This window comes from Trachypithecus francoisi, unplaced genomic scaffold, assembly GCF_009764315.1.
Source record: "Trachypithecus francoisi isolate TF-2019V2 unplaced genomic scaffold, Tfra_2.0 Lachesis_group0, whole genome shotgun sequence".
Taxonomy (NCBI): Eukaryota; Metazoa; Chordata; class Mammalia; order Primates; family Cercopithecidae; genus Trachypithecus; species Trachypithecus francoisi.
Window position 1 is genome coordinate 131,394,254 of NW_022681453.1, and position 22,457 is coordinate 131,416,710.

At 47.4% G+C, this 22,457-nt stretch overlaps 1 protein-coding gene across 2 annotated transcripts; it reads left to right on the plus strand.

Annotated features, from left to right (window-relative positions):
- The first annotated feature begins 10,030 nt into the window (after nt 1-10,030).
- EIF2B5 (eukaryotic translation initiation factor 2B subunit epsilon) lies at nt 10,031-20,772 on the plus strand. 2 transcript variants are annotated; one of them, XR_004437225.1, is made up of 16 exons: nt 10,031-10,705; nt 11,782-11,906; nt 12,799-12,984; nt 13,076-13,253; nt 13,344-13,424; nt 15,470-15,547; nt 15,809-16,121; nt 17,301-17,446; nt 17,671-17,812; nt 17,934-18,035; nt 18,209-18,316; nt 18,484-18,574; nt 18,860-18,994; nt 19,554-19,679; nt 20,056-20,166; nt 20,344-20,772. XR_004437225.1 is itself a non-coding variant. In XM_033211866.1 (16 exons), the coding sequence occupies exons 1-16, from the start codon at nt 10,511-10,513 to the stop codon at nt 20,401-20,403; spliced, it is 2,166 nt and encodes a 721-aa protein (XP_033067757.1). In that variant the 5' UTR covers nt 10,031-10,510; the 3' UTR covers nt 20,404-20,772. The 2 variants fall into 2 exon arrangements, 1 of the variants encoding a protein (XP_033067757.1); XM_033211866.1 differs by having other exon boundaries at nt 18,871-18,994.
- The last annotated feature ends 1,685 nt before the right edge of the window (nt 20,773-22,457 follow it).

A 22,457-nucleotide genomic window follows, 5' to 3' on the forward strand; every position in this document is an offset into this window, starting at 1 on the left:
GGAGTTGTGTTTCAGGAATAACTAATTTGTTATTAATATATATCCAGTCATCTGTAGTTAGTTTGGCTGTTGGATTTTATAATAGTTTAGCCTTTTCTTCCTGAGTGTAATTAGGGGCATACTGGGGGGAGAGAAAACAGACAGAAGGAGACTTGGGGTGGAAAATACGGCGGCTGACTTAGCAGTGGCGTCAACAAAATTGTTGCCAGCTGCTACCAGGTTAGATGAAGTTTGGTGACCTTTGCAATGTATAATGGCTACCTTGGAAGGTGCCAACAGTGCATCTAGTAATTTGAGTATTTGGTTTTTGTTAATAGGGGTACCGCAGGTGGTTAAAAACCCTCTCTCTTTCCAGATGACTAAATGGGTGTGTGCAATTAGGAAAGCATATTTAGAATCTGTGTATATGTTTACTGTTTTTCCTTTTGATAGAAGGAGTGCCTTGGTTAGTGCAGTGAGTTCTGCCTGCTGTGATGTGGTCCCTTGTGGTAGGGGTTTTGCCTCTAAAACTGTGGAGGAGGTAACTACTGTATATTCTGCCTGTCTGTTTCCTTGAGGGTTGATAAAGAAGCTGCCATCTACAAATAGGGTTAGTTGTGCATTCTGAAGGGGCCGATCATACAAGTGTAGGTGGCTGGGGGGTTAAGCCTCCAGGACCTCAGGACAAGAATGTTTAGTATGGGGTGGTTTAAGAGGGTCTGGCAGTAAAGTGGCTGGATTTAGAGAGGAGCAAACTTCTAAAGTAACAGTGGGGTCTTCTATGAATAAAAGATGAAAAAGTTGGAGCCGAGATGGAGTTAAGTGGCTAATACTTTTATGAGAGATGAGATCCTGAAGACGGTGTGTGGAGAGGACTGTTAAATTACTGCCTCTAATGAGCTTTTTTGCTTCCTGGGTCAGGCAGGCTGCCGCTGCTAACGCACGCAGACAGGGTTGCCAGCCTTGTACAGTTGGGTCTAGTTGTTTGAATAGATAGGCCACAGAGCGATGGGTGCTGCCAACAGGCTGGGCTAAAAGACCAACTGCCACTTTCTGCCTTTCATCTGTAAAGAGTTAGAAGGGACGCTGGCAATCAGGCAGTGAGAGAATGGGTTGTGAGAGAAGGCAAGCTTTTAAGCGGGTAAAATGAGTCGAGATTAACTTGGGGTTGGACAAAGGCCCATATGGGGTTTCTTTAACTGCGGTGTATAAAGATCTGGCTAAGATTCCAAAATTAGGACTCCAATGTCTGAAGAAACCTATTAAACCTAAGAAGGATTGAATTTCCTTTGCATTTTGAGGGGGAAGAAGGTTTCGTATTAGGGCCATACGGTCGGTAGTTAGTGACCGGGTTGTTGGGGTGATGTCAATTCCTAAGTATATGACGGTTTGGCAAGAAATTTGGGCCTTATGTTTAGATACTCTATAACCTAGTGAGCCTAAATGGTTAAGGAGAATTGCAGTGTCTAGAAGAGAGTCTTGTTTGATAGGGCTACAAATTAGGAGATCATCTACATACTGCAGAACTTTGCTATTAATGAAAGGACAGGAGGCAAGGTCTCTTGCTAAGGCCTGACCAAAGAAATGGGGGCTATCCCAGAACCCTTGTGGGAGGACTGTCCACGTCAATTGAGTAGAGGTGTGTGTATCTAGGTCTTCCCATGTGAAAGCAAAAAGGAACTGGCAGTCTGTGTGTAGGGGTATGGTAAAGAAAGCATCCTTAAGATCTAGCACAGTAAGATAAGTAGAATTGGTGGGGATATGGGACAGAAGGGTGTAAGGGTTGGGAACTACAGGGTGCGTAGGACGGATAGCCTCATTGACTAGCCGAAGATCCTGCACTAACCTATATGTTCCATCTGCCTTCTTAACTGGAAGTATTGGAGTGTTACAGGGGAAATATGTGCGGACAAGAATATGTTGGCTAAGTAGTCGCGTGATAATTGGCTTTAAACCTTGCAGATGTATCGGAGAGAGAGAATTGGGGGCGGTTTGGGAAATGAGTGAGATCTTTGAGCTTGACAAGAACTGGTAGGTGGTGGGCCGCTATGACCGGGGTGGAAGTACCCTACACTTGAGGGTGTACAGAAATAGGGAAGATGGGGGGTGGGGGCGACATAGGAGGAACGTATGCGCCTGCACAAAGCATGAGCAACAGGTAGTGAGGGGATTGAAGGGGAGTAAATGAGTTAGTGGGAATGAATATGGAGGCCTGTAAGGTGCTTAAGATGTCTCGGCCTAGTAAGGGGGTAGGACATGAGAATATAATGAGGAACAAGTGTGCAAAGTAGTTGTTGGCCAGGCAGCAATTAAGGAGTGGAGTTTTTCGTAGAGTGGATGGCTTTCCGTCCATTCCTACTACAGAGATATTGGATGGAAGGCTAGGTCCAGAGAAGGACGGCAAAACAGAATAAATAGCCCCGCTGTCTATTAAAAAAATTAATTGTCTTACCTGCTATCAGGAGAGTTACCCGCGGCTCGGCGAGGGTGATGGGGGTCCCTGAGTCTCGGCACCTTCAGTTGTCATCGTCCAGATGTAGGAGCTGGAAGGAGCTCCCAGGATCCTGGGAAAGGGAGTCACGTTGAGACACGGCACCTGTTCCCAGGGTGGGGCAATCAAACTTCCAGTGTCCTTCCTGTTGGCAAGCAGGGCAGGGGGTTGCTGGTGGATGAGGGTTAGGACATTCACTGGCCCAATGGCCTGACGCCTTGCACTTATAGCAAGGCTGCGTTGGGGCTCGGGGACCTTGTGGACACCTGTTGGCATAGTGTCCTGCCTTGCCGCACTTATAGCAGGCTCCTTTTGTAGCCTTGGAGTCTGCGGGGTGTGTGCTCTCTGGTCTGGGGTTACGACTGGGCTGTAAAGCTGCTGCTAGGAGCTGTATTCTCTGTTCGAGGCAAGCCTGCCGCTGTGCCTCAGCCATCTCCTCTCTGGAGTTATAAACCTTAAAGGCTAATTTAACTAGGTCTTGTATTAATGTCTGAGGACCATCCTCTGCCTTTTGAAGTTTTTTTTTTTTTTTTTAAACAAATGTCAGGAGCTAATTGAGAAATGAAATAAGACGCCAAAATGGTAGCCCCTGTGGGGGAGGCCGGATCCAACCAGGTATATTGGGTTAGAACCTCAGTCAGCCTATTTAAGAATGCGGCTGGATTTTCTTCCGGATTTTGAATAATTTCTTTTAATTTATTAAAATTTACAGTTTTGTTTGAGGCTGCTTGCATACCAGCCAACAAACACTGGACCACTACGTCTCGCCTGCGGCACCCAGGCTGGCCTACTTGGTAGTCCCAGTCTGGGTCTGCCGAGGGGACTGCTTACTCCCCTAGTGGAATGGCGGTGTCAATTAAATGTAGTTGGTTGGCGTGCTGCCTGGCGGCCGCTAGGATGCGCTCCTGCTCCTCAGGGTTTACGGTAGAAATTAGGATCACCTGGAGGTCATGCCAAGTTAAGTCATAGGCCTGACAAAGGTATCTAAATTCCTTTATGTATATGGTAGGATTAGCTAATAAATCACCTAAACGCTTCTCAATTTTAGAAAGATCGGCCAATGAAAAAGGGACATGTACTCTGATTACCCCCTCTGCCCCAGCTACCTCTCGCAAAGGTGCTAACACTATAGGAGGGTGTGGGGCAAGAGTGGGGGCATCAGCAAGGCACTTAGAGCAGGTGTGAGCAGAGACAGGGGACTCAAGACAGCCAATTGGGGGCCCTGAAAGAGGCACGGGACCGAGTGGATTACCAATAGATAAAAAGGAGGAAGGAGGAGTCTGGACGGGGGGAAAAGGAAGAATATAGGACGGGGGTGAGGGTACGGAAACAGAAGGAAACCCTAGGTCCTCCGGCTAAACAGAAAGGAATGAAGACTCCTGTTTTTCAGGTTCCTGTGAGCCGGCGTCCCTGGCCAGCATAACCTGGGCCAAAGAACACCGGCTACACAAGTCGGGACGAGAGCATAAGGCCCAAAAGCCTTGTATGTAATTAATTTCAGACCACTTGCCTAGCCGCTGGCAGAAATTGCTGAGGTCGATCAGAACATTGCGGTCTAGGGTGCCCTTTGGTGGCCACTGAGACTGATTATCTAGTTTATATTGAGGCCACGCCACAGTGGAAAGGAAAATTAACCGCTGTAAGGTTTTTAAATTGGCTAGGAGGCACCCTAAAGGGGTGCTCTTTAGAAATTTGAACTGGGGGTTTCCCATTTATCTCCTCTTTATTTACACACTGGAGATCTCTGCCTGGCTTCAAAGCATCCTTTGAAATCACCAGAGACAGACTGGAGGCTCTTGGAGCCAAGGTGGAGATTACCTTCAGGCGACGGACGTCTCCGTCCCGAACGGGTCTCCCGAGCCACTTGGTGGCTCAAAAGTAGGCCTCGGACCTGCGCAGGATTTTTGGCCAAGGGAGGTAAAGAGGAGACAAGGGCACTTACCCCAGAGAGGCCGTGAGAGTGAGGGAAGCGGGTCTCAGGTCCTGGTCCGTCTGCGGCATGGGAGCAGGAGGAGGTTCCTCAACCCTTAGAGGCCTGAGGAGGGGTCTCCTCCCAGGTTTCGGCACCAACTGGTTTGTTTTTCTAAGACCACCAGAGAGAGCACAAAAGAACGAGTGAGTAGGCAAGGCTAAAAGCAAAACTGCAAATTTATTCTTTGGTCATCTAGCTCCAGGGAAAAAGGTATGGGGGTGAAGTCTGTTGGCCTCCGGCAAAGGAGGCCGAGAGAGTCACCTGGTAGAGCTCTCAGGCAGAGTTCCTAATGCAGTCCCGACAAAGGTGGGGGCTGAGGAAGCCCACCCCACGCGTCTGCCCGGAACGGCTTTTCTAGGAGAGGAAGGGCAATAGGCGGGGCACGGGTGTGTCGGGGGGCAGGGGGGCGCTCCACAGGTGCCACCAGGTAAATCTTGGTCTCTTCGGATTGACATCACCTGGTGCATGCCTGATTAATCTGCACCTTCCCAGGCGTCAGCTGCATTTTCGCACGCGGGGGAAAAGCCGGTGATGAAGAACCTGGAAATGCGCCATCTTGCCTCCGTTCATCCAAACACCTGGGAGGCAGAGGTTGCAGTGAGCCGAGATCACACCATTGCACTCCAGCCTGGGCAACAGAACAAGACTCTGTCTCAAAAAAAAAAGAAAAAGAAGAAGAAAAAGAAAACTAGGAGTGTTACTAAGGATGTGAAGAAATTGAAACCCTTGTTCACTGTAGGTGGGAATGTAAAATGGTGCATCTGCTGTAAAAAATACATATATGGCAGCTGAGTGTGGTGACTCATGCCTGTAATCCTAGCACTACGGGAGGCTGAGGCAGGAGGATCGCTTGAGTCCAGGAGTTTGAGGCTACAGTGAGCCATAACTGTGCCACTGCACTCCAACCTAGGCGAGAGAGCAAGACCCTGTCTCAAAAAATGGGAGCCAGGCTTGTAATCCCAGCACTTTGGGAAACCAAGGCAGGTGGATCACCTGAGGTCAGGAGTTTGAGACCACCGTGGCCAAAATGGTGAAACCGCCATCTGTACTAAAAATACAAAAATTAACTGGGCGTGGTGTTGTGCACATGTAATTCCAGCTTCTAGGGAAGCTGAGGCAGGAAAATTGCTTGAACCCAGGAGGTGAAGGTTGTAGTGAGCTGAGATCGCGCCACTGCACTCCGGCATGGGTGACAGAGTGAGACTCCATCTCAAAAACAAACAAACAAAAAGAAAAACGAAAAAAAGTATGGCAATTCCTCAAAAAATTAAATGTAGAATTACCACATGATACAGTAGTTCCATTTATTTCAGTGAAAGCAGGGACTGGAACAGATATTTGTACAATCATGTTCATATTGGCATTATCCGCAATAGCAAAAGGTGGAAGCAACCAAAGTGTCCATTGACAGATAAAAGGATAAAATGTGGTATCTACAGTGGATTATCATTTAGCCCTTAAAAGGAAGGAAGTTCTGAAACATGCAACAATATAGATGAATCTTGAAGACATTATGCTAAGTGAAATAAGGCAGATACAAAAAAAAATAAATACTATGTGAGTCCTCTTATATGAGGGACCTAGAGCAGTCAAATTCACAGAGACAGAAAGTGGCACGGTGGCTGCCAGGAGCTGGGCTGAGTAGGAAATGAGGATTGTGTTTAATGGGTACAGAGTATCAGTTTTACAAAATGAAAAGAGGTCTGCGGATGGATGGTGGTGATGGTAGCACAGCAACGTGAACGTGAGTAAACTATAGAGTCGTATACTTAAAAATGGCTAACTTCAATCAATTTTCCATGCCAAGGTTAAAAAATTGTTAAGATGATAACTTTTATATTCTGTTGTATTTTTATCATAATCTTTTAAAAAGAGCCTCAGCTTTGGGAGAGTCAGGAATTATTTTTGTTTGTCTACAGTTGATCACATACTCAGTTACTGACTAGCAACAACCAGTCATTCATTCAACAAATATTTAGTGAGCACCTGCCTTGTACCAGTTACTCTTCTAGACATCTGGGCTATAGTAGTGAAGAAAATAAACAGAAAGCCTACAGAGCTTATATTCTAAACTGATTTCATATTCAAGACTCATTTTGAAATCTAAATTCAGAGAAAGAACCAGAACTAGCCTGGGCAACACAGAAAGACCCCCATCTCTACAAAAACTACAAAACTTAGGTGTGGTGGCAGGTGCCTGTTTTCCCAGCTACTCTGGAGGCTGAGGAAGAAGGACTGCTTGAGCCCAGGAGTTTGAGGCTGCAGTGAACTATGATTGTGCCACTGTATTCCAGCCTGGGCAACAGAGCACAACCCTGTTTCTAAGCAAAAAGAAAGAAAGAAAAGAAAAGAAAAAGAGGCTGGGTGTGGTAGCTCACGTCTGTAATCCCAGCACTTTGAGAGGCCTAGGCAGGTGGATCACCTGAAGTCAGGAGTTTGAGACCAGCCTGGCCAACATGGCGAAACTCCATCTTTATTAAAAATACAAAAATCGTGGCCGGGCATGGTGGCTCAAGCCTGTAATCCCAGCACTTTGGGAGGCCGAGACGGGCGGATCACGAGGTCAGGAGATCGAGACCATCCTGGCTAACATGGTGAAACCCCAGCTCTACTAAAAAAATACAAAAAGCTAGCCGGGCGAGGTGGCGGGCGCCTGTAGTCCCAGCTACTCGGGAGGCTGAGGCCGGAGAATGGCGTAAACCCGGGGGGCGGAGCTTGCAGTGAGCTGAGATCCCGCCCCTGCACTCCAGCCTGGGTGACAGAGGGAGACTCCGTCTCAAAAAAAAAACAAAAAACAAAAATCAGCCAGGTATGCTGGCGTGAGCCTGTAATCCCAGCTACTCAGGGGGGCCTGGATAGGAAAATCACTTGAACCTCAGAGGCGGAGGTTGCAGCGAGCCAAGATCGCGCCACTGCACTCCAGCCTAGGTGACAGAGTGAGACTCTGTCTCAAAAAGAAAAAAAAAGAAAAGAAAAAGAACCAGAACGGGCCGGGTGCGGTGGCTCAAGCCTGTAATCCTAGCACTTTGGGAGGCCGAGGCGGGCGGATCACGAGGTCAGGAGATCGAGACCATCCTGGCTAACATGGTGAAACCCCGTCTCTACTAACAAATACAAAAAAACTAGCTGGGCGAGGTGGCGGGCGCCTGTAGTCCCAGCTACTCGGGAGGCTGAGGCAGGAGAATGGCGTGAACCCGGGAGGCGGAGCTTGGCAGTGAGCTGAGATCCGGCCACTGCACTCCAGCCCGGGCCACAGAGCGAGACTCCGTCTCAAAAAAAAAAAAAAAAAAAAAAAAAAGAACCAGAATGGGCAGTTCAACCTCACTGAAATAGATAAATGCAAATTAAAACTACACTTATTTTCCTTTATAGATTGGCAGAAAGTCCAAACCATTGACAGAATACTCTGTTGGTGAGGCTATGGGGAAACAGTCACTCTCATACATTGCTGGTTTAAGTGCAAAATGACACATTGTCCAGGGAGAGCAATTAAGCAATATCTCTATGAGTTCCACCAGTGCCTCATCAGGCTTGCCAGTGAGTTCAACAATGTACCCTCTGCCATGAGAATTACATCCAATTTGAACCAGTTACTCTAATTCAATAATAAAGTCTAAGAAATAAATGCAAATTTATAAAGACTATATGTAGAAATATGTTTATTGTGGCATTATGTGTAATCGTAGAAACTGCAAAAAAAATCTGCAATGTTTCTCAAGAGAGAAATGGTTGGATAAACAATGGTATATTCATGCTGTGGAATATTATGGAATCATTGAAAATGGCTACGTTTGTCTACATTCCCTCATATGTTAAATAAAAATCAAGTTGCAGACAAAATGCATAACCATCAAAATAGCTACGTTACCTTCACAATGTGTCAATGCCTGTTCTAAGGGCTTTTCATATATTATTTCATTTAATTCTCACAAGAACCGTATGGGATAAGTATTATTATTATCCCGTTTCAAAGATGAAGAAGTCAGGCATAGAGAGGCTGAGTTGCCCAAAGTTACCCATCTAGGGTCTGGAAAGGAAGCCAGGCAGTCTGGCTCTAGCATACCAACATATAACCATAATTATCTAAACATAATTCTGTGTTTGAATACATGTGGATATCCATATATTATGTTTGAATACATATGTATGGGTGTGTGTGCGTAGGCATACACTCTACCTCTAGTTCTAGATATACAAATTTAGGGAGGAAATGAAACAAATATCCATCAAATTATTAAGAATGGTTATGACTCCACAGATTGGATAGGATGAAAGAAGTGGGGAAAGGAAATTTTACTTCTTTATATAGTGTGTGTGAGACAGATTATGTATATGTGGTTTCCAATATACTTCAAGTAAGTTTAAAAAAAAAAAAAGTTTGAGAGAGTCTTCCTGAAACTCATCTATTAAAATTATATCCATATAGCTACCAGTCTACAGAATTTTAAGACCTGGATTTACCATAAGTACAAATGCTTTTCGGCAGCGGATTCACCACTTCCCAACTTCCCAAGGTTGCGTGAATCATTTAAAATAAATTCTGCAATCGGACCTACTTTCCATAACCCCTCGCCCAAGAGTGTGTGTGTGTGTGTGTGTGTGTCCTATTTAATTCCTCCCCCCGACCCCCATTTCTACCTCTGGATTTGTAGGGCAGTTGAACAGTCCTTTTCTACAACGTGCATTCATTTAATTGAAAACTTTTACTTAATTGCCTTCAGACTTTCCTTTTCCAGGATAAATCAAACGGTCTTCGTTCAGCACCCTAACGAGGGAAGAAATGACAGACTCCTCGGTTCCACGAGGTGAGCGCCGGATCACGACGGGTCAAGTCGGAATCGCCACGTGGAAACAACTCTCAGCATCGCAAACTCCAAATCCCGACGTGCAACGCGGGGCGGGACGGGAAGTTTGCAGGAACTGCAGAAGCCTGTGGCGTGGAACCTGGACAGGTCCCGTGCAGAAAGGGTGCGATGCCTTGCAGAAAAGCTCCTTGCCTCCCAAATGACGCCCAGGCTTCCTGCCTCCTTCCACCGCTTTCCCACGGCCCCGCCCCTCTGCAGGATTGGTTTATTCCCCGCAGCCACCGCTTCTTTCCCCAAAGAGAAAAAGGTGCTGCTGCGCCTTTTCGAGCCTTGGACCTTTACGCCCGCACTTTCCTCTGCCCAGAAAGCTTACTGCTTAATGCCAGTACAACTTACTGGTGTGCCTGGATTCACCCCCCTCTCCACTCTGCTTAAGACAGAGGAGGCTGATAGGCTGGAAGAATGAATAGATGACATAAAACAGTCATTGTTATCACCACATAACTTGGCAGCAAGATTGTGGAACTCTGCAGTCTGACAGATCGGGTTCCAATACCAGTTCTTCCACTTACTAGATGAGTAAACTTCCTTCATCCTTCTGAGAGTTCAAGAAATGTTTGCTGAACGAATGAATAAGATGTTTTGCAGAGATATGTGACGAATTAAATGAGATAATGCTTGTATCGTGCCTAGCTCAAAATCAGCGCTCAATGGAATTACTAGTCTCCCTACTATATGCCACCTTCTCTATTTATGCAGGTTCTGAGTTCTCTCAGCGGGGGTACATCTGGCTCGGTTCCATCTCCCCAAGGCGCTGGGTTCCCAGAAGTTTCTAGAATGAATACGGAGGGCTACATATTTCACATGCGCGGGGCGGGGAAACTGCTGGACGATTACAGGCTCCGGATGGAGCTGGCCCCTTCGTGGCGACCACAAATCCTATCACGCTGCAAGAATCTCGGCCTGTTCACAGACAAATGAAGGCCGACGATACTTGCAGACCGAGTCTGACGTCTATGAGACCCCACCCCTACCCCGCGCCTCCAGGGGCCGGGATAACCGCGAACCGTCCCCACTCCTCGCGCCTCCGGGATCAACCTCAGAACCCTGTGGGCGCCCGCGGAAGATGCATGCGCACTGCTCCCTCCTCGTCTCCTCCCCTTCGTTAATTAGTTCATCGCAGTTCAAGTGCTGGATCCTTTTTGTCCCTTATTGCGTGCGGTGTCAGCTTCCTTGCGGAAGTGGTGGCCGTGAGAGAAGAAGATGGCGGCCCCTGTAGTGGCGCCGCCTGGTGTGGTGGTTAGTCGGGCCAACAAGCGCAGCGGCGCGGGGCCAGGAGGCAGCGGTGGCGGGGGAGCCAGAGGGGCGGAGGAGGAACCGCCGCCGCCCCTACAAGCAGTTCTGGTGGCCGATAGCTTCGATCGCCGCTTCTTCCCCATCTCCAAGGACCAGCCTCGGGTGAGCGCCGCGCACGCGAGCAGCCAGAGGGCAGGAAGTGTGGCAGGGCTGGAGCAAGTTCTCCTTTCGGCTAACTACTACGGCATGCCTTTGAAGGACTTGTGTCCGTACTGTTATCCTAAAACCGAGTTTACGTGGTTAGGAAGGAGGCAGAGGGACTGTTTTAAACCCTGATGACTGCTGACCAAGTTAGTGGCCGGCAGATTTGGGCATTCATAATGCTGTACACCTCCGGTTTGAAAGGAATGAAGAGTGTGTGTGTGTGTGTGTGTGTGTGTGTGTGTAGAAACAGCGCTTGAGAGAAGCCTTCACGCGGGGATTCAGTGCCCCTAGAAGAGGCTGCGCTGCTTTTAACCTTGCAGATGACGGATGCTTAGGTGAAAAGAAACGACCTTTTGCCTCTGAAAGGGCGGTAATACGCCTTAAAAAGAACTGGCTAGATCTCAGTCAGTGTACTTTTTTTTTTCCCCCTCCAGGTTCTAATGATACCCGGTGCTATCTGTCGAAAGGACAAAATGGGTTTAGTGGTTGATTGCCATCAGCCCCCGAGTTGTCTAGACAATGGGGTATTGAACTCAGCTGGGTCGTTCAGCAGCCCTCAGTTCAGAGAGAGGGAACTGCATTGGATTTAAGAAAATCCTCTCTAATTCCCTCGAAAAAGCCTAATGGCTGTTCATTTTTGAAAAGTGATGGGAGATGGTTAACCTCTGACACTTAGAAAGGGATCAAGGAAGGAAATCTTATGGAGAAGAAGGCCTTAGCAATGCTTAAATTTATGGAAATATGATTGATTTCCAGTATTATCCTTTGCCAGCGGTGACCTGTCATTCTGTCACAGCTCTGTGTCTGATACAAGGCACATAGAGTCTGTACTTACCATCCCCAAATTGCGACGTTTCAGACTCAGGCTTAGAACATGACATGAACATCAAAGGCAGGAACCTGTTTACCTTTGAATTGGAAAGATACAGCAAAATTACACCATTTGGAAATATTAATAGAGGAGTGAAAATTGTTGCAGTGGGGTATCCAAAGGGATTTGAGACCTCAAATTTTTTTCATCTTCTATCCTTCAGGTCCTCTTGCCCCTGGCCAATGTGGCATTAATTGACTATACTCTGGAATTCCTGACTGCCACAGGTGTACAGGAAACATTTGTCTTTTGTTGCTGGAAAGCTGCTCAGATCAAAGAACATTTACTGTAAGGCCCTGCAACTTTTCTTCTTTTCTTTCCATGTTTTGCCATCTTTTTCCAGTTTCTTCAGGATGAATGTAACTAAGGGGAAATGTGAGAAGGGAAAAATGTGTCTACTTAGATGTCATTGTAAGTTCTAAGGGTATTTTCTACACTTATCAGGAGGTGAGCAGCTGAAACTTTGTATCTGTCTGCCTTGGGTTTTCTGTGACAAAGATTAAAGAATAAACTTGGGTTTTTTCTTAATCTCATTATAAAGTTTTGTCCCAGTGGACTTTGCTTTTATTTAATGGCTTCAGTATGGAAGTTACAACGATAACATCTTTGTTTTCCCACAGAGTTTCTAAATCTTGTTTGTTCTCACCTTCAAGGATATAAATGAGTTCCTTGTCATCTTTGTATTCCCACTGCCTAACTCAGTCCCAAGCATATAGTGAGCACTTACATGTTTGTTGAAATCTTGAAAACATCAAGAATCGCATCACTTATGGAAGTCTAGGAAATAAAGACTAGGACATTAGCATGGTCTCCATCAGACAGTTCCTAAATGTTACATGGATTGCAGAAGGGGAAAGCTGACATGAAGTGTGTTCCCAGGATACTTTGTGTACCCTAGGCTTCAGCAGGATTTTTAGTTCAAATTGATGTTTAGGGACAAGGGGTCAAGGTATGGAGGGGAAATAACCATGTTTCCTAACCCATAAAACAAGACTGGTGACACAGGATGCTGAAAGCATTCATTGTAGTTCATGATTCTCTTTGAAGTTGAAGACGCTGGCAAGAACCCAAAAAAGCCATTGAGAAGGACTGTGAATGCTGGATGGGGGTGAAAAATGGGGAAGGCTCAAATGATATTTATGCTTGATATATTCATTCCCCTCACCTTCCCTTCCTTTAGGAAGTCCAAGTGGTGCCGCCCTACATCTCTCAATGTGGTTCGAATAATTACATCAGAGCTCTATCGATCACTGGGAGATGTCCTCCGTGATGTTGATGCCAAGGCCTTGGTGCGCTCTGACTTCCTTCTGGTGTATGGGGATGTCATCTCAAACATCAATATCACCAGAGCCCTTGAGGAACACAGGTCAGGATGGGAAAATGACAGGAACAAGGGTTAAAGACCAGCAGAGCCCTGAGACTGCTTTTTGCAGTTCTCTCCCTCCTGTCCTTTATAGGTTGAGACGGAAGCTAGAAAAAAATGTTTCTGTGATGACGATGATCTTCAAGGAGTCATCCCCCAGCCACCCAACTCGTTGCCACGAAGAAAATGTGGTAGTGGCTGTGGATAGTGCCACAAACAGGGTTCTCCATTTTCAGAAGACCCAGGGTCTCCGGCGTTTTTCATTTCCTCTGGTGTGTGGATATCTGGGGTCCTTTGAGGTGGGGAAGTGACAGGCTTCAGTGGGAGAAACAAATTAAAGTCCTTATAACTTCTCCCCACAGAGCCTATTTCAGGGCAGTAGTGATGGAGTGGAGGTTCGATATGATTTACTGGATTGTCATATCAGCATCTGTTCTCCTCAGGTGAGCTCTTTAGGGCTGGGGCTGCACACCCAAAGAGTAGAACTCTGTGTGTCTGTTATTGTACCCTTAGAAGGCCAGGGTATATTTCCTCTCCCTCTTTATTTTCATTATTTTTATTTTATTTTTTGAGACAGAGTCTCATTCTGTTGCCCAGGCTAGAGTGCAGTGGTGTGATCCCAGCTCACTGCAAACTCTGCCTCCTAGGTTGAAGTGATTCTCTTGCCTCAGCCTCTTGAGTAGCTGGGATTACAGGCACACACCACCATGCTTGGCTAATTTTGTATTTTTAATAGAGATGGGGTTTCACCATTTTGTCCAGGCTGGTCTTGGCCTCCCAAAGTGCTGGGATTACAGGCATGAGCCACCACACCTGGCCTTATTTTCATTTTTATTTATATATGTTTTGAGACAGGGTCTCGCTCTGTGGCCCAGGCTGGAGCATAGTGGCACTATGACGGCTCACTGCAGCCTCAACCTGCCGGGTTCAGGTGAACCTCCTGCCTCAGCCTCCTGAGTAGCTGGAACCACAGACGTGCACTACCACTGATTTTTGTATTTTTTTGTAGAGACAGGGTTTTGCCCTGTCCAGCCTGGTCACGAACTCCTGAGCTCAAGCAATCTGACCTCCTCGGCCTTCCAAAATGCTGGAATTACAGGCATGAACCACCACGGTTTTTGTTGTTGTTGTTTTGAGACGGAGTCTCACTCTGTCGTCCAGGCTGGAGTGCACTGGCACAATCTCAGCTCACTGCAGCCTCCGCCTCCCAGGTTCTAGTGATTCTCCTGCCTCACCCTCTCAAGTAGCTGGGACTACAGGTACGCGCCACCATACCCAGCTATTTTTTGTATTTCTTAGTAGAGATGGGGTTTCACCATATTCGCCAGGCTGGTCTCTAACTCCTGACCTCAGGTGATCCTCCCGCCTTGGCCTCCCAAAGTGCTGCAATTACAGGCATGAGCCACCGCACCCAGACTTTTTTTTTTTTTTTTTTTTTTTTGAGACAGAATTTCGCTCTTGTTGCCCAGGCTGGATGCAATGGTGCGATCTCAGCTCACCACTGCAGCCTCCGCCTCCTAGATTCAAGCAATTCTCCTGCCTCAGCCTCCCAAGTAGGTAGGATTACCACCACGCCCAGCTAATTTTTGTTTTGTTTTTTTTTTTTGAGACAGACTCACTCTGTCGCCCAGGCTGGAGCGCAGTGGCCGGATCTCAGCTCATTGCAAGCTCCGCCTCCCGGGTTTATGCCATTCTCCTGCCTCAGCCTCCCGAGTAGCTGGGACTACAGGCGCCTGCCACCTCTCCCAGCTGGTTTTTTGTATTTTTTAATAGAGACGGGGTTTCACCGTGTTAGCCAGGATGTCTTGATCTCCTGACCTCGTGATCCGCCCATCTTGGCCTCCCAAAGTGCTGGGATTACAGGCTTGAGCCACCGCGCCCGGCCTAATTTTTGTATTTTTAGTAGAGATGAGGTTTTCCCATGTTGGTCAAGCTGGTCTCGAACTCCCAGCCTCAGGTGATCTGCCTGCCTCGGCCTCCCAAAGTGCTGGGATTACAGGCGTGAGGCACTGCACCCAGGCTTTTTTTATTTTTTAGAATCTGTTGTAAAGCAAATATCTTGTCTCCAGTATCCCACTGGGAGTCTCTTTGGAATTCTGGTCCATGTCCAGCTGTCATAGGGTTTGCTAGTTCTCTGGGGGTTTATCTGTGCTCCTAGAGAATAGTACTTAATCCTGGCCGAGCGCGGTGGCCGAGGTGAGTGGATCATGAGGTCAGGAGTTCGAGACCAGCCTGACCAACACAGTGAAACCCCATCTCTACTAAAAAAAAATACAAAAATTAGCTGGGCGTAGTGACGGGGACTTGTAATCCCAGCTACTTGGGAGGTTGAGGCACAAGAATCACTTGAACCCAGGAAGCGGAGGTTGCAGTGAGCCGAGATCATGCAGCTGCACTCCAGCCTGGGCAACAGAGCTAGACTCGTCTCAAAAAAAAAAAAAAAAAAGAATAGTACTTAATTCTAGCTCACTCCACTTCCCTTCCACAGGTGGCGCAACTCTTTACAGACAACTTTGACTACCAAACTCGAGATGACTTTGTGCGAGGTCTTTTAGTGAATGAGGAGGTGAGAAAAGTCTTCCAATGCCTCTTTAGGAGAGAGGAGAAGGCTATGATTGTATCTCATGCTGGTAACTTTTGATCCCTTTTTGTGTTTTATTGAGGCTTAGGAGGGAGGAAAAGCTGGGGGCAGGAGGAACAGTACACAAAGAAGAGGCTTTGTGGCAGTGAGAGACAGAGGGGAGCTTACAAGGATTAGAAAATTTGTACTTTGGGGCATTTTTCCTGTCTTTCTTGCTTAGGTGACCTCCCTTTCCTTCTCATTCAGATTCTAGGGAACCAGATCCACATGCACGTAACAGCTAAGGAATATGGTGCCCGTGTCTCCAACCTACACATGTACTCAGCTGTCTGTGCTGACGTCATCCGCCGATGGGTCTACCCTCTCACCCCAGAGGCAAACTTCACTGACAGCACCACCCAGAGCTGCACTCATTCCCGGCACAATATCTACCGAGGGCCTGAGGTCAGCCTGGGCCATGGCAGCATCCTAGAGGAAAATGTGCTCCTGGGCTCTGGCACTGTCATTGGCAGCAATTGCTTTATCACCAACAGTGTCATTGGCCCTGGCTGCCACATTGGTGAGCACAGGTGGGGAATCAAGCCAACCATCCTAGGAACAGGAACCTGGGAGGTGCATGTCTCTAGAAACACAAGGGATGGCTACACAAGGGACAGTCCCTGGGAATAAGGAACTAGAGTGGCACCTCAGGAAAGGAGGAAACAGGGATTTGAAAACAGCGATACCTTAATTTGTGGCCTGTGAGCCTCTCATTGGATGACTCTTCACATTCCAGGGTACCCTATAGTCACACTCAGGAGCAAGCAGATAATTAACATGCAGTAACAACATCTATTTAGCACATTACAGTTTACAAAGGGCTTTTATATACATTGTTTCATTTAATCCTCATAATTTACAAATAAACAGGCTCAACAAAATTTTCTTGCCCAAGGTCATTGGCAATAATGGTGAGACCTGAATCTGGGTTTTCTGATTGTTAGTCCAGTGTTCTTTTTAGTCTACCATAACTGCCTGGTTGGCCTCTTGGTAACTCATTTTGGTTGCAGTAATGTGATGCTTCTAATAGTACTTCCCCTTTCCAAGAACAACAGTAAGGCTCAGATTCTAGGGGCTGAGTGTGGTGGCTCATGCTTATAATCCCAGCACATTGGGAAGCCATGGTGGGAGGATCGCTTGAGCCCAGGAGTTCAAGACCAGCCTGGGCAACCCCTTCTCTGCAAATGATACAAAAATTAGCCAGGTGTGATGGCACGTGCCTGTAGTCTCAGCTATCCGGGAGGCTGAGGCAGGAGGATTACCTGAGCCCAGAGGTCGAGGGTGCAGTGAGTTATGATCATACTACTGCACTCCAACCTGGGTGACAGAGTGAGACCCTGTCTCAAAAGAAAAAAAAGACTTGGATTCTAAAATGTACCAGAAGAGGTGGAATTATTTGGTTCTGCTTGTAGACATAGATATGATTCTAATAAGGTTTTTTAGTTCAGAGGGTCCCCAGAAATCCTGAAGGTTCTTGGGTTCTTAAGCGCTGTATATAGTCTATAACTGTTGTAAACTTGGTGAAGTATCTTCTCAGGCTTGGGCTTAGGAGGTGAGTGGGTGTTTCTGGTGACTTGTGGGATGGGGAATGAGAGCTAGGTGGGAGCTGTGCTGGTGTCAGTCACCCTGTCCTCTATGAAGGGCTGTGCTCTGCAGTTGGTACCCTTAGTGACCCAGAGGCCTTCCCATCCTGAGCCAGGTGATAACGTGGTGCTGGACCAGACCTACCTGTGGCAGGGTGTTCGAGTGGCTGCTGGAGCACAGATCCATCAGTCTCTGCTTTGTGACAATGCTGAGGTCAAGGAACAAGTGACACTGAAACCACGCTGTGTCCTCACTTCCCAGGTAAGACCTGATGTGTACTGTGCACAGGCCCCAAATTGCATGGCAGTCACATTGAGCCAGAAGGGACATTATTTCCACCCATAATCCTGTCTGAGTTGAGAGAACAAATCCGGTGGTTTCATTTACCATCTAGGCTTAGTTTTAAAAAAAAGAAAAAGGTTGCTCTCATTATCAGGATGCACTTTTCCTCCACACACTAATGGTTCTGCGTTTTTTTCCCCTAGGTGGTCGTGGGCCCAAATATCATGCTGCCTGAGGGCTCGGTGATCTCTTTGCACCCTCCAGATGCAGAGGAAGATGAAGATGATGGGGAGTTCAGTGATGATTCTGAGGCTGACCAAGAAAAGGAGAAAGTGAAGATGAAAGGTGTGAGATTCGACAGGTGTGGGGCATCTGTGTGTCTCGCTGCCTCATAGAAGAACCAGTGTTCCCTCCTGGAGGGATTGGTGTTTCTGCTGGGCCCTCTATAGATCATTGCCTTTTCCAGGTTACAATCCAGCAGAAGTAGGAGTTGCTGGCAAGGGCTACCTCTGGAAAGCTGCAGGCATGAACACGGAGGAAGAGGAAGAACTGCAGCAGAATCTGTGGGGTGAGCTAGGCCTGATGCCTGCCTTCCTACTGAATCGGAATATTTTGAAGGATAATGAATACTTCAGAGTCGCATTACTTATTCACTCCTTTATTTATGCAGACAGGGCAGGTATATTGCTCTCTGTCAATGGCTCTTTTTTTTCTTTTTCCTCACCCATTATGGCTTCTCAGGACTCAAGATCAACATGGAAGAAGAGAGTGAAAGTGAAAGTGAGCAAAGTATGGATTCTGAGGAGCCGGACAGCCGGGGAGGCTCCCCTCAGATGGATGACATCAAAGGTGAGTGGCCAGGGGAGAGGTGTGCTGGACTGGTTTATTCTCTGCCTGGATCAACTAGCCAGAGGCTTATGTTCCTCAGAAAGGGTTTGGTATCAAGTCAAGACTGGATGACTTAGAGCATTTTGGAATGATGTTGGCCCATGAACTTATTCTTGCTTTGATTCCAGTGTTCCAGAATGAAGTTCTAGGAACACTACAGCGGGGCAAAGAGGAGAACATTTCTTGTGACAATCTCGTCCTGGAAATCAATTCTCTCAAGTAAGAGCAGCCCCTCCCTGTTCTCCTCGGGGTGATCCCGGGAAGGTAGAGGCTTTCTCGTAAGCGTTTCTTCTCCAAATAGGAACGTATTCCTTTGAAATCCCAAATGGAAAGACCAATAGTATTTGGAGCAAGGAGAGCACTATTAAGTTCTAGCCTCAGCATAGACTTTCTCCTTCCTAAACCCTCCCCTGCCATATTCCATCCAAATTCCTCTTCAATGTCTGTCAGTGTCATAGTTCTAAGCCTGCTGAAAGGCCAGTGAAGGCCCTGGTGTCACCCCAGTCTCCCCACAGGTATGCCTATAACATAAGTCTAAAGGAGGTGATGCAGGTACTGAGCCACGTGGTCCTGGAGTTCCCCCTGCAACAGATGGATGCCCCGCTTGACTCAAGCCGCTACTGTGCCCTGCTGCTTCCTGTGAGCAAAGATCGGAGCTGAGTTCAAGGGATTGGGTAGAGGCAGATACACATCCTTGCTGTACTTGACTTTAAAGGAAATCAGGAGTAGACTATCCTGTTATATTGGGTGTATGACTTCTGGTTCCTTTCTCCTTGCCTCTGGAAGCTGGTTGGGCTCTAGAGCAGCCTTGGCTGGTTCAGAGGGGTCAGGTTGAGTTCAATGCTGACTGGCCTTTGAGACTCCAGGATTCATACCATCCTAGGCCCCCAAAGGCATACTCGGAATGGACCTGGACATTCAGACTCTATGGCAGCGATTTGACCCAACACAAGATCAGCCTCTGGGGTGGGAATAGGTATTTTGAGGCAGCCTATAGCATCTGATCCCCTTTCACCTTCCCTAAGGAATCTGTTTTTCCCAAACCCTGTCAACAACTCCCAAGTCCCTCCAACATAATTCCACAGAACCTGTATCATCTCCCTCTTGTCCACCCATGTCATCAATATGGATTTGCTTGGATGTCCAGGCACAGGCGAATGCTCAGGAATATATTGCAGCTCCCTTCTTTCTTCCATAGCTGCTCAAGGCCTGGAGCCCTGTTTTTAGGAACTACATAAAGCGTGCAGCCGACCACTTGGAAGCGTTAGCAGCCATTGAGGACTTCTTCCTAGAGCATGAAGCGCTTGGTATTTCCATGGCCAAGGTGAATATGACCTCAAGCTTCATTCTTCTGCACTTGCTTTCAAATGAGGGTTTGTGACCCCCGTGGGAGATATAAAATAGAAGCTAATGTGCATCCAGTATGGACCATCCACTCCCCCAATATCATGCTTATTGCTAGAATAGTACAGCTTGGAGCCGGGCTAGTAAGGTAGCCATCTGGGAGGTAGTCTGGAAATGTGCAAAGCTTTCCCCAGCAATAGTTCCAGAAGTTAGACCTGCCCCAGGAGCAGAGCAAACAGCTCACTCTTGTCCATTTTGGAGGAGGCTAGTCAGTGCATAGAGGGATCTGAGGGCTTGGTAGAGTATCCTGCGGACTCTCCAAGGCCCCTGAGGTTCCCTTTATTGGCCTTTTGCAGGTACTGATGGCTTTCTACCAGCTGGAGATCCTGGCTGAGGAAACAATTCTGAGCTGGTTCAGCCAAAGAGATACAACTGACAAGGGCCGGCAGTTGCGCAAGAATCAACAGGTGCGTCAGGCTGCCCTCCTCTCACCAAGATGGTTATCTCATTCCCAGATCCTGGCCCCTAGACTCTCGGGTGGTTGGTTTCTAGGGCTCTGGTTGTTAAAAGCTGTTTATCTGCCGAGGGGAGCAGGAGAGTTATGTGCACCTCCCCCAGCTGATCTCTCCTTTGCTTCCTTACAGCTGCAGAGGTTCATCCAGTGGCTAAAAGAGGCAGAAGAGGAGTCATCTGAAGATGACTGAAGTCATACTGCCTGCCCCTGTGGGTGTGATTGAGTGCCCTCCTGGCTCCTGGGCTGGGACAAGTAAGGAACTAGCTGCAGAGGGATGAATGACCACCATCCAGGCTGAGACTGAAAGGAGCAGAGGCTGAAACTACAGTATTCTCTCCCCTGCTAGCAACCATGTGCCTCGCATCCTGACTGTGGAATTGGGATGTGGAAAGTGGGGCTGGAACAAAGCTTCTGCCTAGGGAGGAGCTAAGCAGGCCCTGCAGTTGGAGGAAGGCCAGAGGAACAGCTTTGTGCTCTGGCTTTCCCTCAGGGAACAGCAGAGAGCAGCTGGCTCTCTCTGCTGCTTGTATATGTTAATATTAAAAGAGAGAGGGGTGTATTTGGTTTGTCTCCATCCCTGACTATTCAGCCAGTGAAGTATGTGACCAGAGTCACATGGTAGCCTTTCCTTAACACCTGGGGGAAAGGGAGGACAGAGGTTTCCAGCCACTAGGTGGTACTGTGGTACCTTGCTAATTAACCTTTCCCGTGGTTCATGGGTAGCAGAGGGCCGAGGTTCTTTTCCATTCTCTGGGGACCAACTTGTGATCCTGGGGTGGTGTGCCTAAGCCCATTTCCATAGAGTCCCATTTTGAACACTTTTCTGCCAGAGGGTTATGTTGCCAACCATAAGTAAAGCCCATTAGACATGTCAGTTCCTCTCACATACCTTTTCCAGTTGATCTGGTACTCGTTCTGTCAGGAAGCTGGGCCAGTCTTCATCTTAAAAATAAGGAAATCAGCTCAAGGTCATATGACTCTTGAGGGCTAAAGCTAAGGACTTGACCCTCAGAATCCAGAACTTTGTACTTCAGCATATGGTGTTTCAGTGAAGGGGAAATTAGCCCCACAGACAAATATAACCCAGAGCCAGTAATGGAAGTCCCAAGAACACAGGAAGGCCCTGTGAAGGGTGCTTTCCCATGAGAGTGTTTACTATGTGACAGGCAAATAGTTTTCACATATTGTTTCATTAACCCTCACATGAGCCCTGTGAAGTCTTATCCCCATTTTCATATAAGGTGCCTGAAGCTCACAGAGCTTCCCTAACTAGTAACTAGTAGAGCCAGGTTTGCTATTGGACTCTTGACCTGGAGCTTGTCACTTTGCTGTATTGCTTTAACTTCAACCAAAAGAGACATGCCTTTCTGTCTTTTCAAGTTCCTTCTCTTCATATAGAGTGAGTCAATAATTTTGGCAGGGTGCAGTGGCTCATGCCTGTAATCCCAGCACCTTGGGAGGCCGAGGAAGGTGGATCACCTGAGGTCGAGAGTTCGACACCAACATGGTGAAACCCCATCTCTACAAAAATACAAAAATTAACTGGGCGTTGTGGCAGGCGCCTGTAATCCCAGCTACTCGGGAGGCTGAGGCAGGGAGAATTGCTTGAACCCGGGAGGCGGAGGTTGCAATGAGCCGAGATAGCACCACTTCACTCCAGCCTTGGCAGCGGAGCAAGACTCCACCTCAAAAAAATATAATAATAATTTCCTTTAGTGGTACTTAAACTGTGGCTAATGTGACTATTGTAACAAGTGATGCTCTGCCCCCCATCCCTACTGCCCCAGACATTACAGATCAAATGGTTGCCTTTATTCATTTTAGTTGGGTAGAAAGACATAAACTGGCCCAGGCACGGTGGCTTACGCCTGTAATCCCAGCACTTTGGGAGGCCGAGGCGGGCAGATCAGCTGAGGTCAGGAATTTGGGACAAGCCTGGCCAACATGGTGAAACTCTGTCTGTACTAAAAATACAAAAATTAGCTGGGTATGGTGGTGGGCACCTGTAATCCCAGCTACTTGGGAGGCTGAGGCAGGAGAATCGCTTGAACCCAGGAGGCGGCAATTGTGGTGAGCCAAGATCACACCATTGCACTCCAGCCTGGGTGATAAGTGAAACTCCGTCTCAAAAAAAAGATATAAACTGAGGACATGGTGACTGAAGTCTTGGAAGTATGAAGGCATCACTGGAAAAGGAAAAGACAGGCTGGCCAGAGTTTGGCTTAATTTACTTTTCTAGTAAAT

Bases quoted from the DNA above. Each gene is read 5' to 3' on its own strand.
- EIF2B5 (XM_033211866.1), top strand. From the start codon at position 10,511: ATGGCGGCCCCTGTAGTGGCGCCGCCTGGTGTGGTGGTTAGTCGGGCC. The intron at 15,548-15,808 runs GTGAGAAAAGTC...CTTCTCATTCAG, and splicing joins GTCTTTTAGTGAATGAGGAG to ATTCTAGGGAACCAGATCCA. The intron at 18,575-18,870 runs GTAAGAGCAGCC...GTCTCCCCACAG, and splicing joins CTGGAAATCAATTCTCTCAA to GTATGCCTATAACATAAGTC.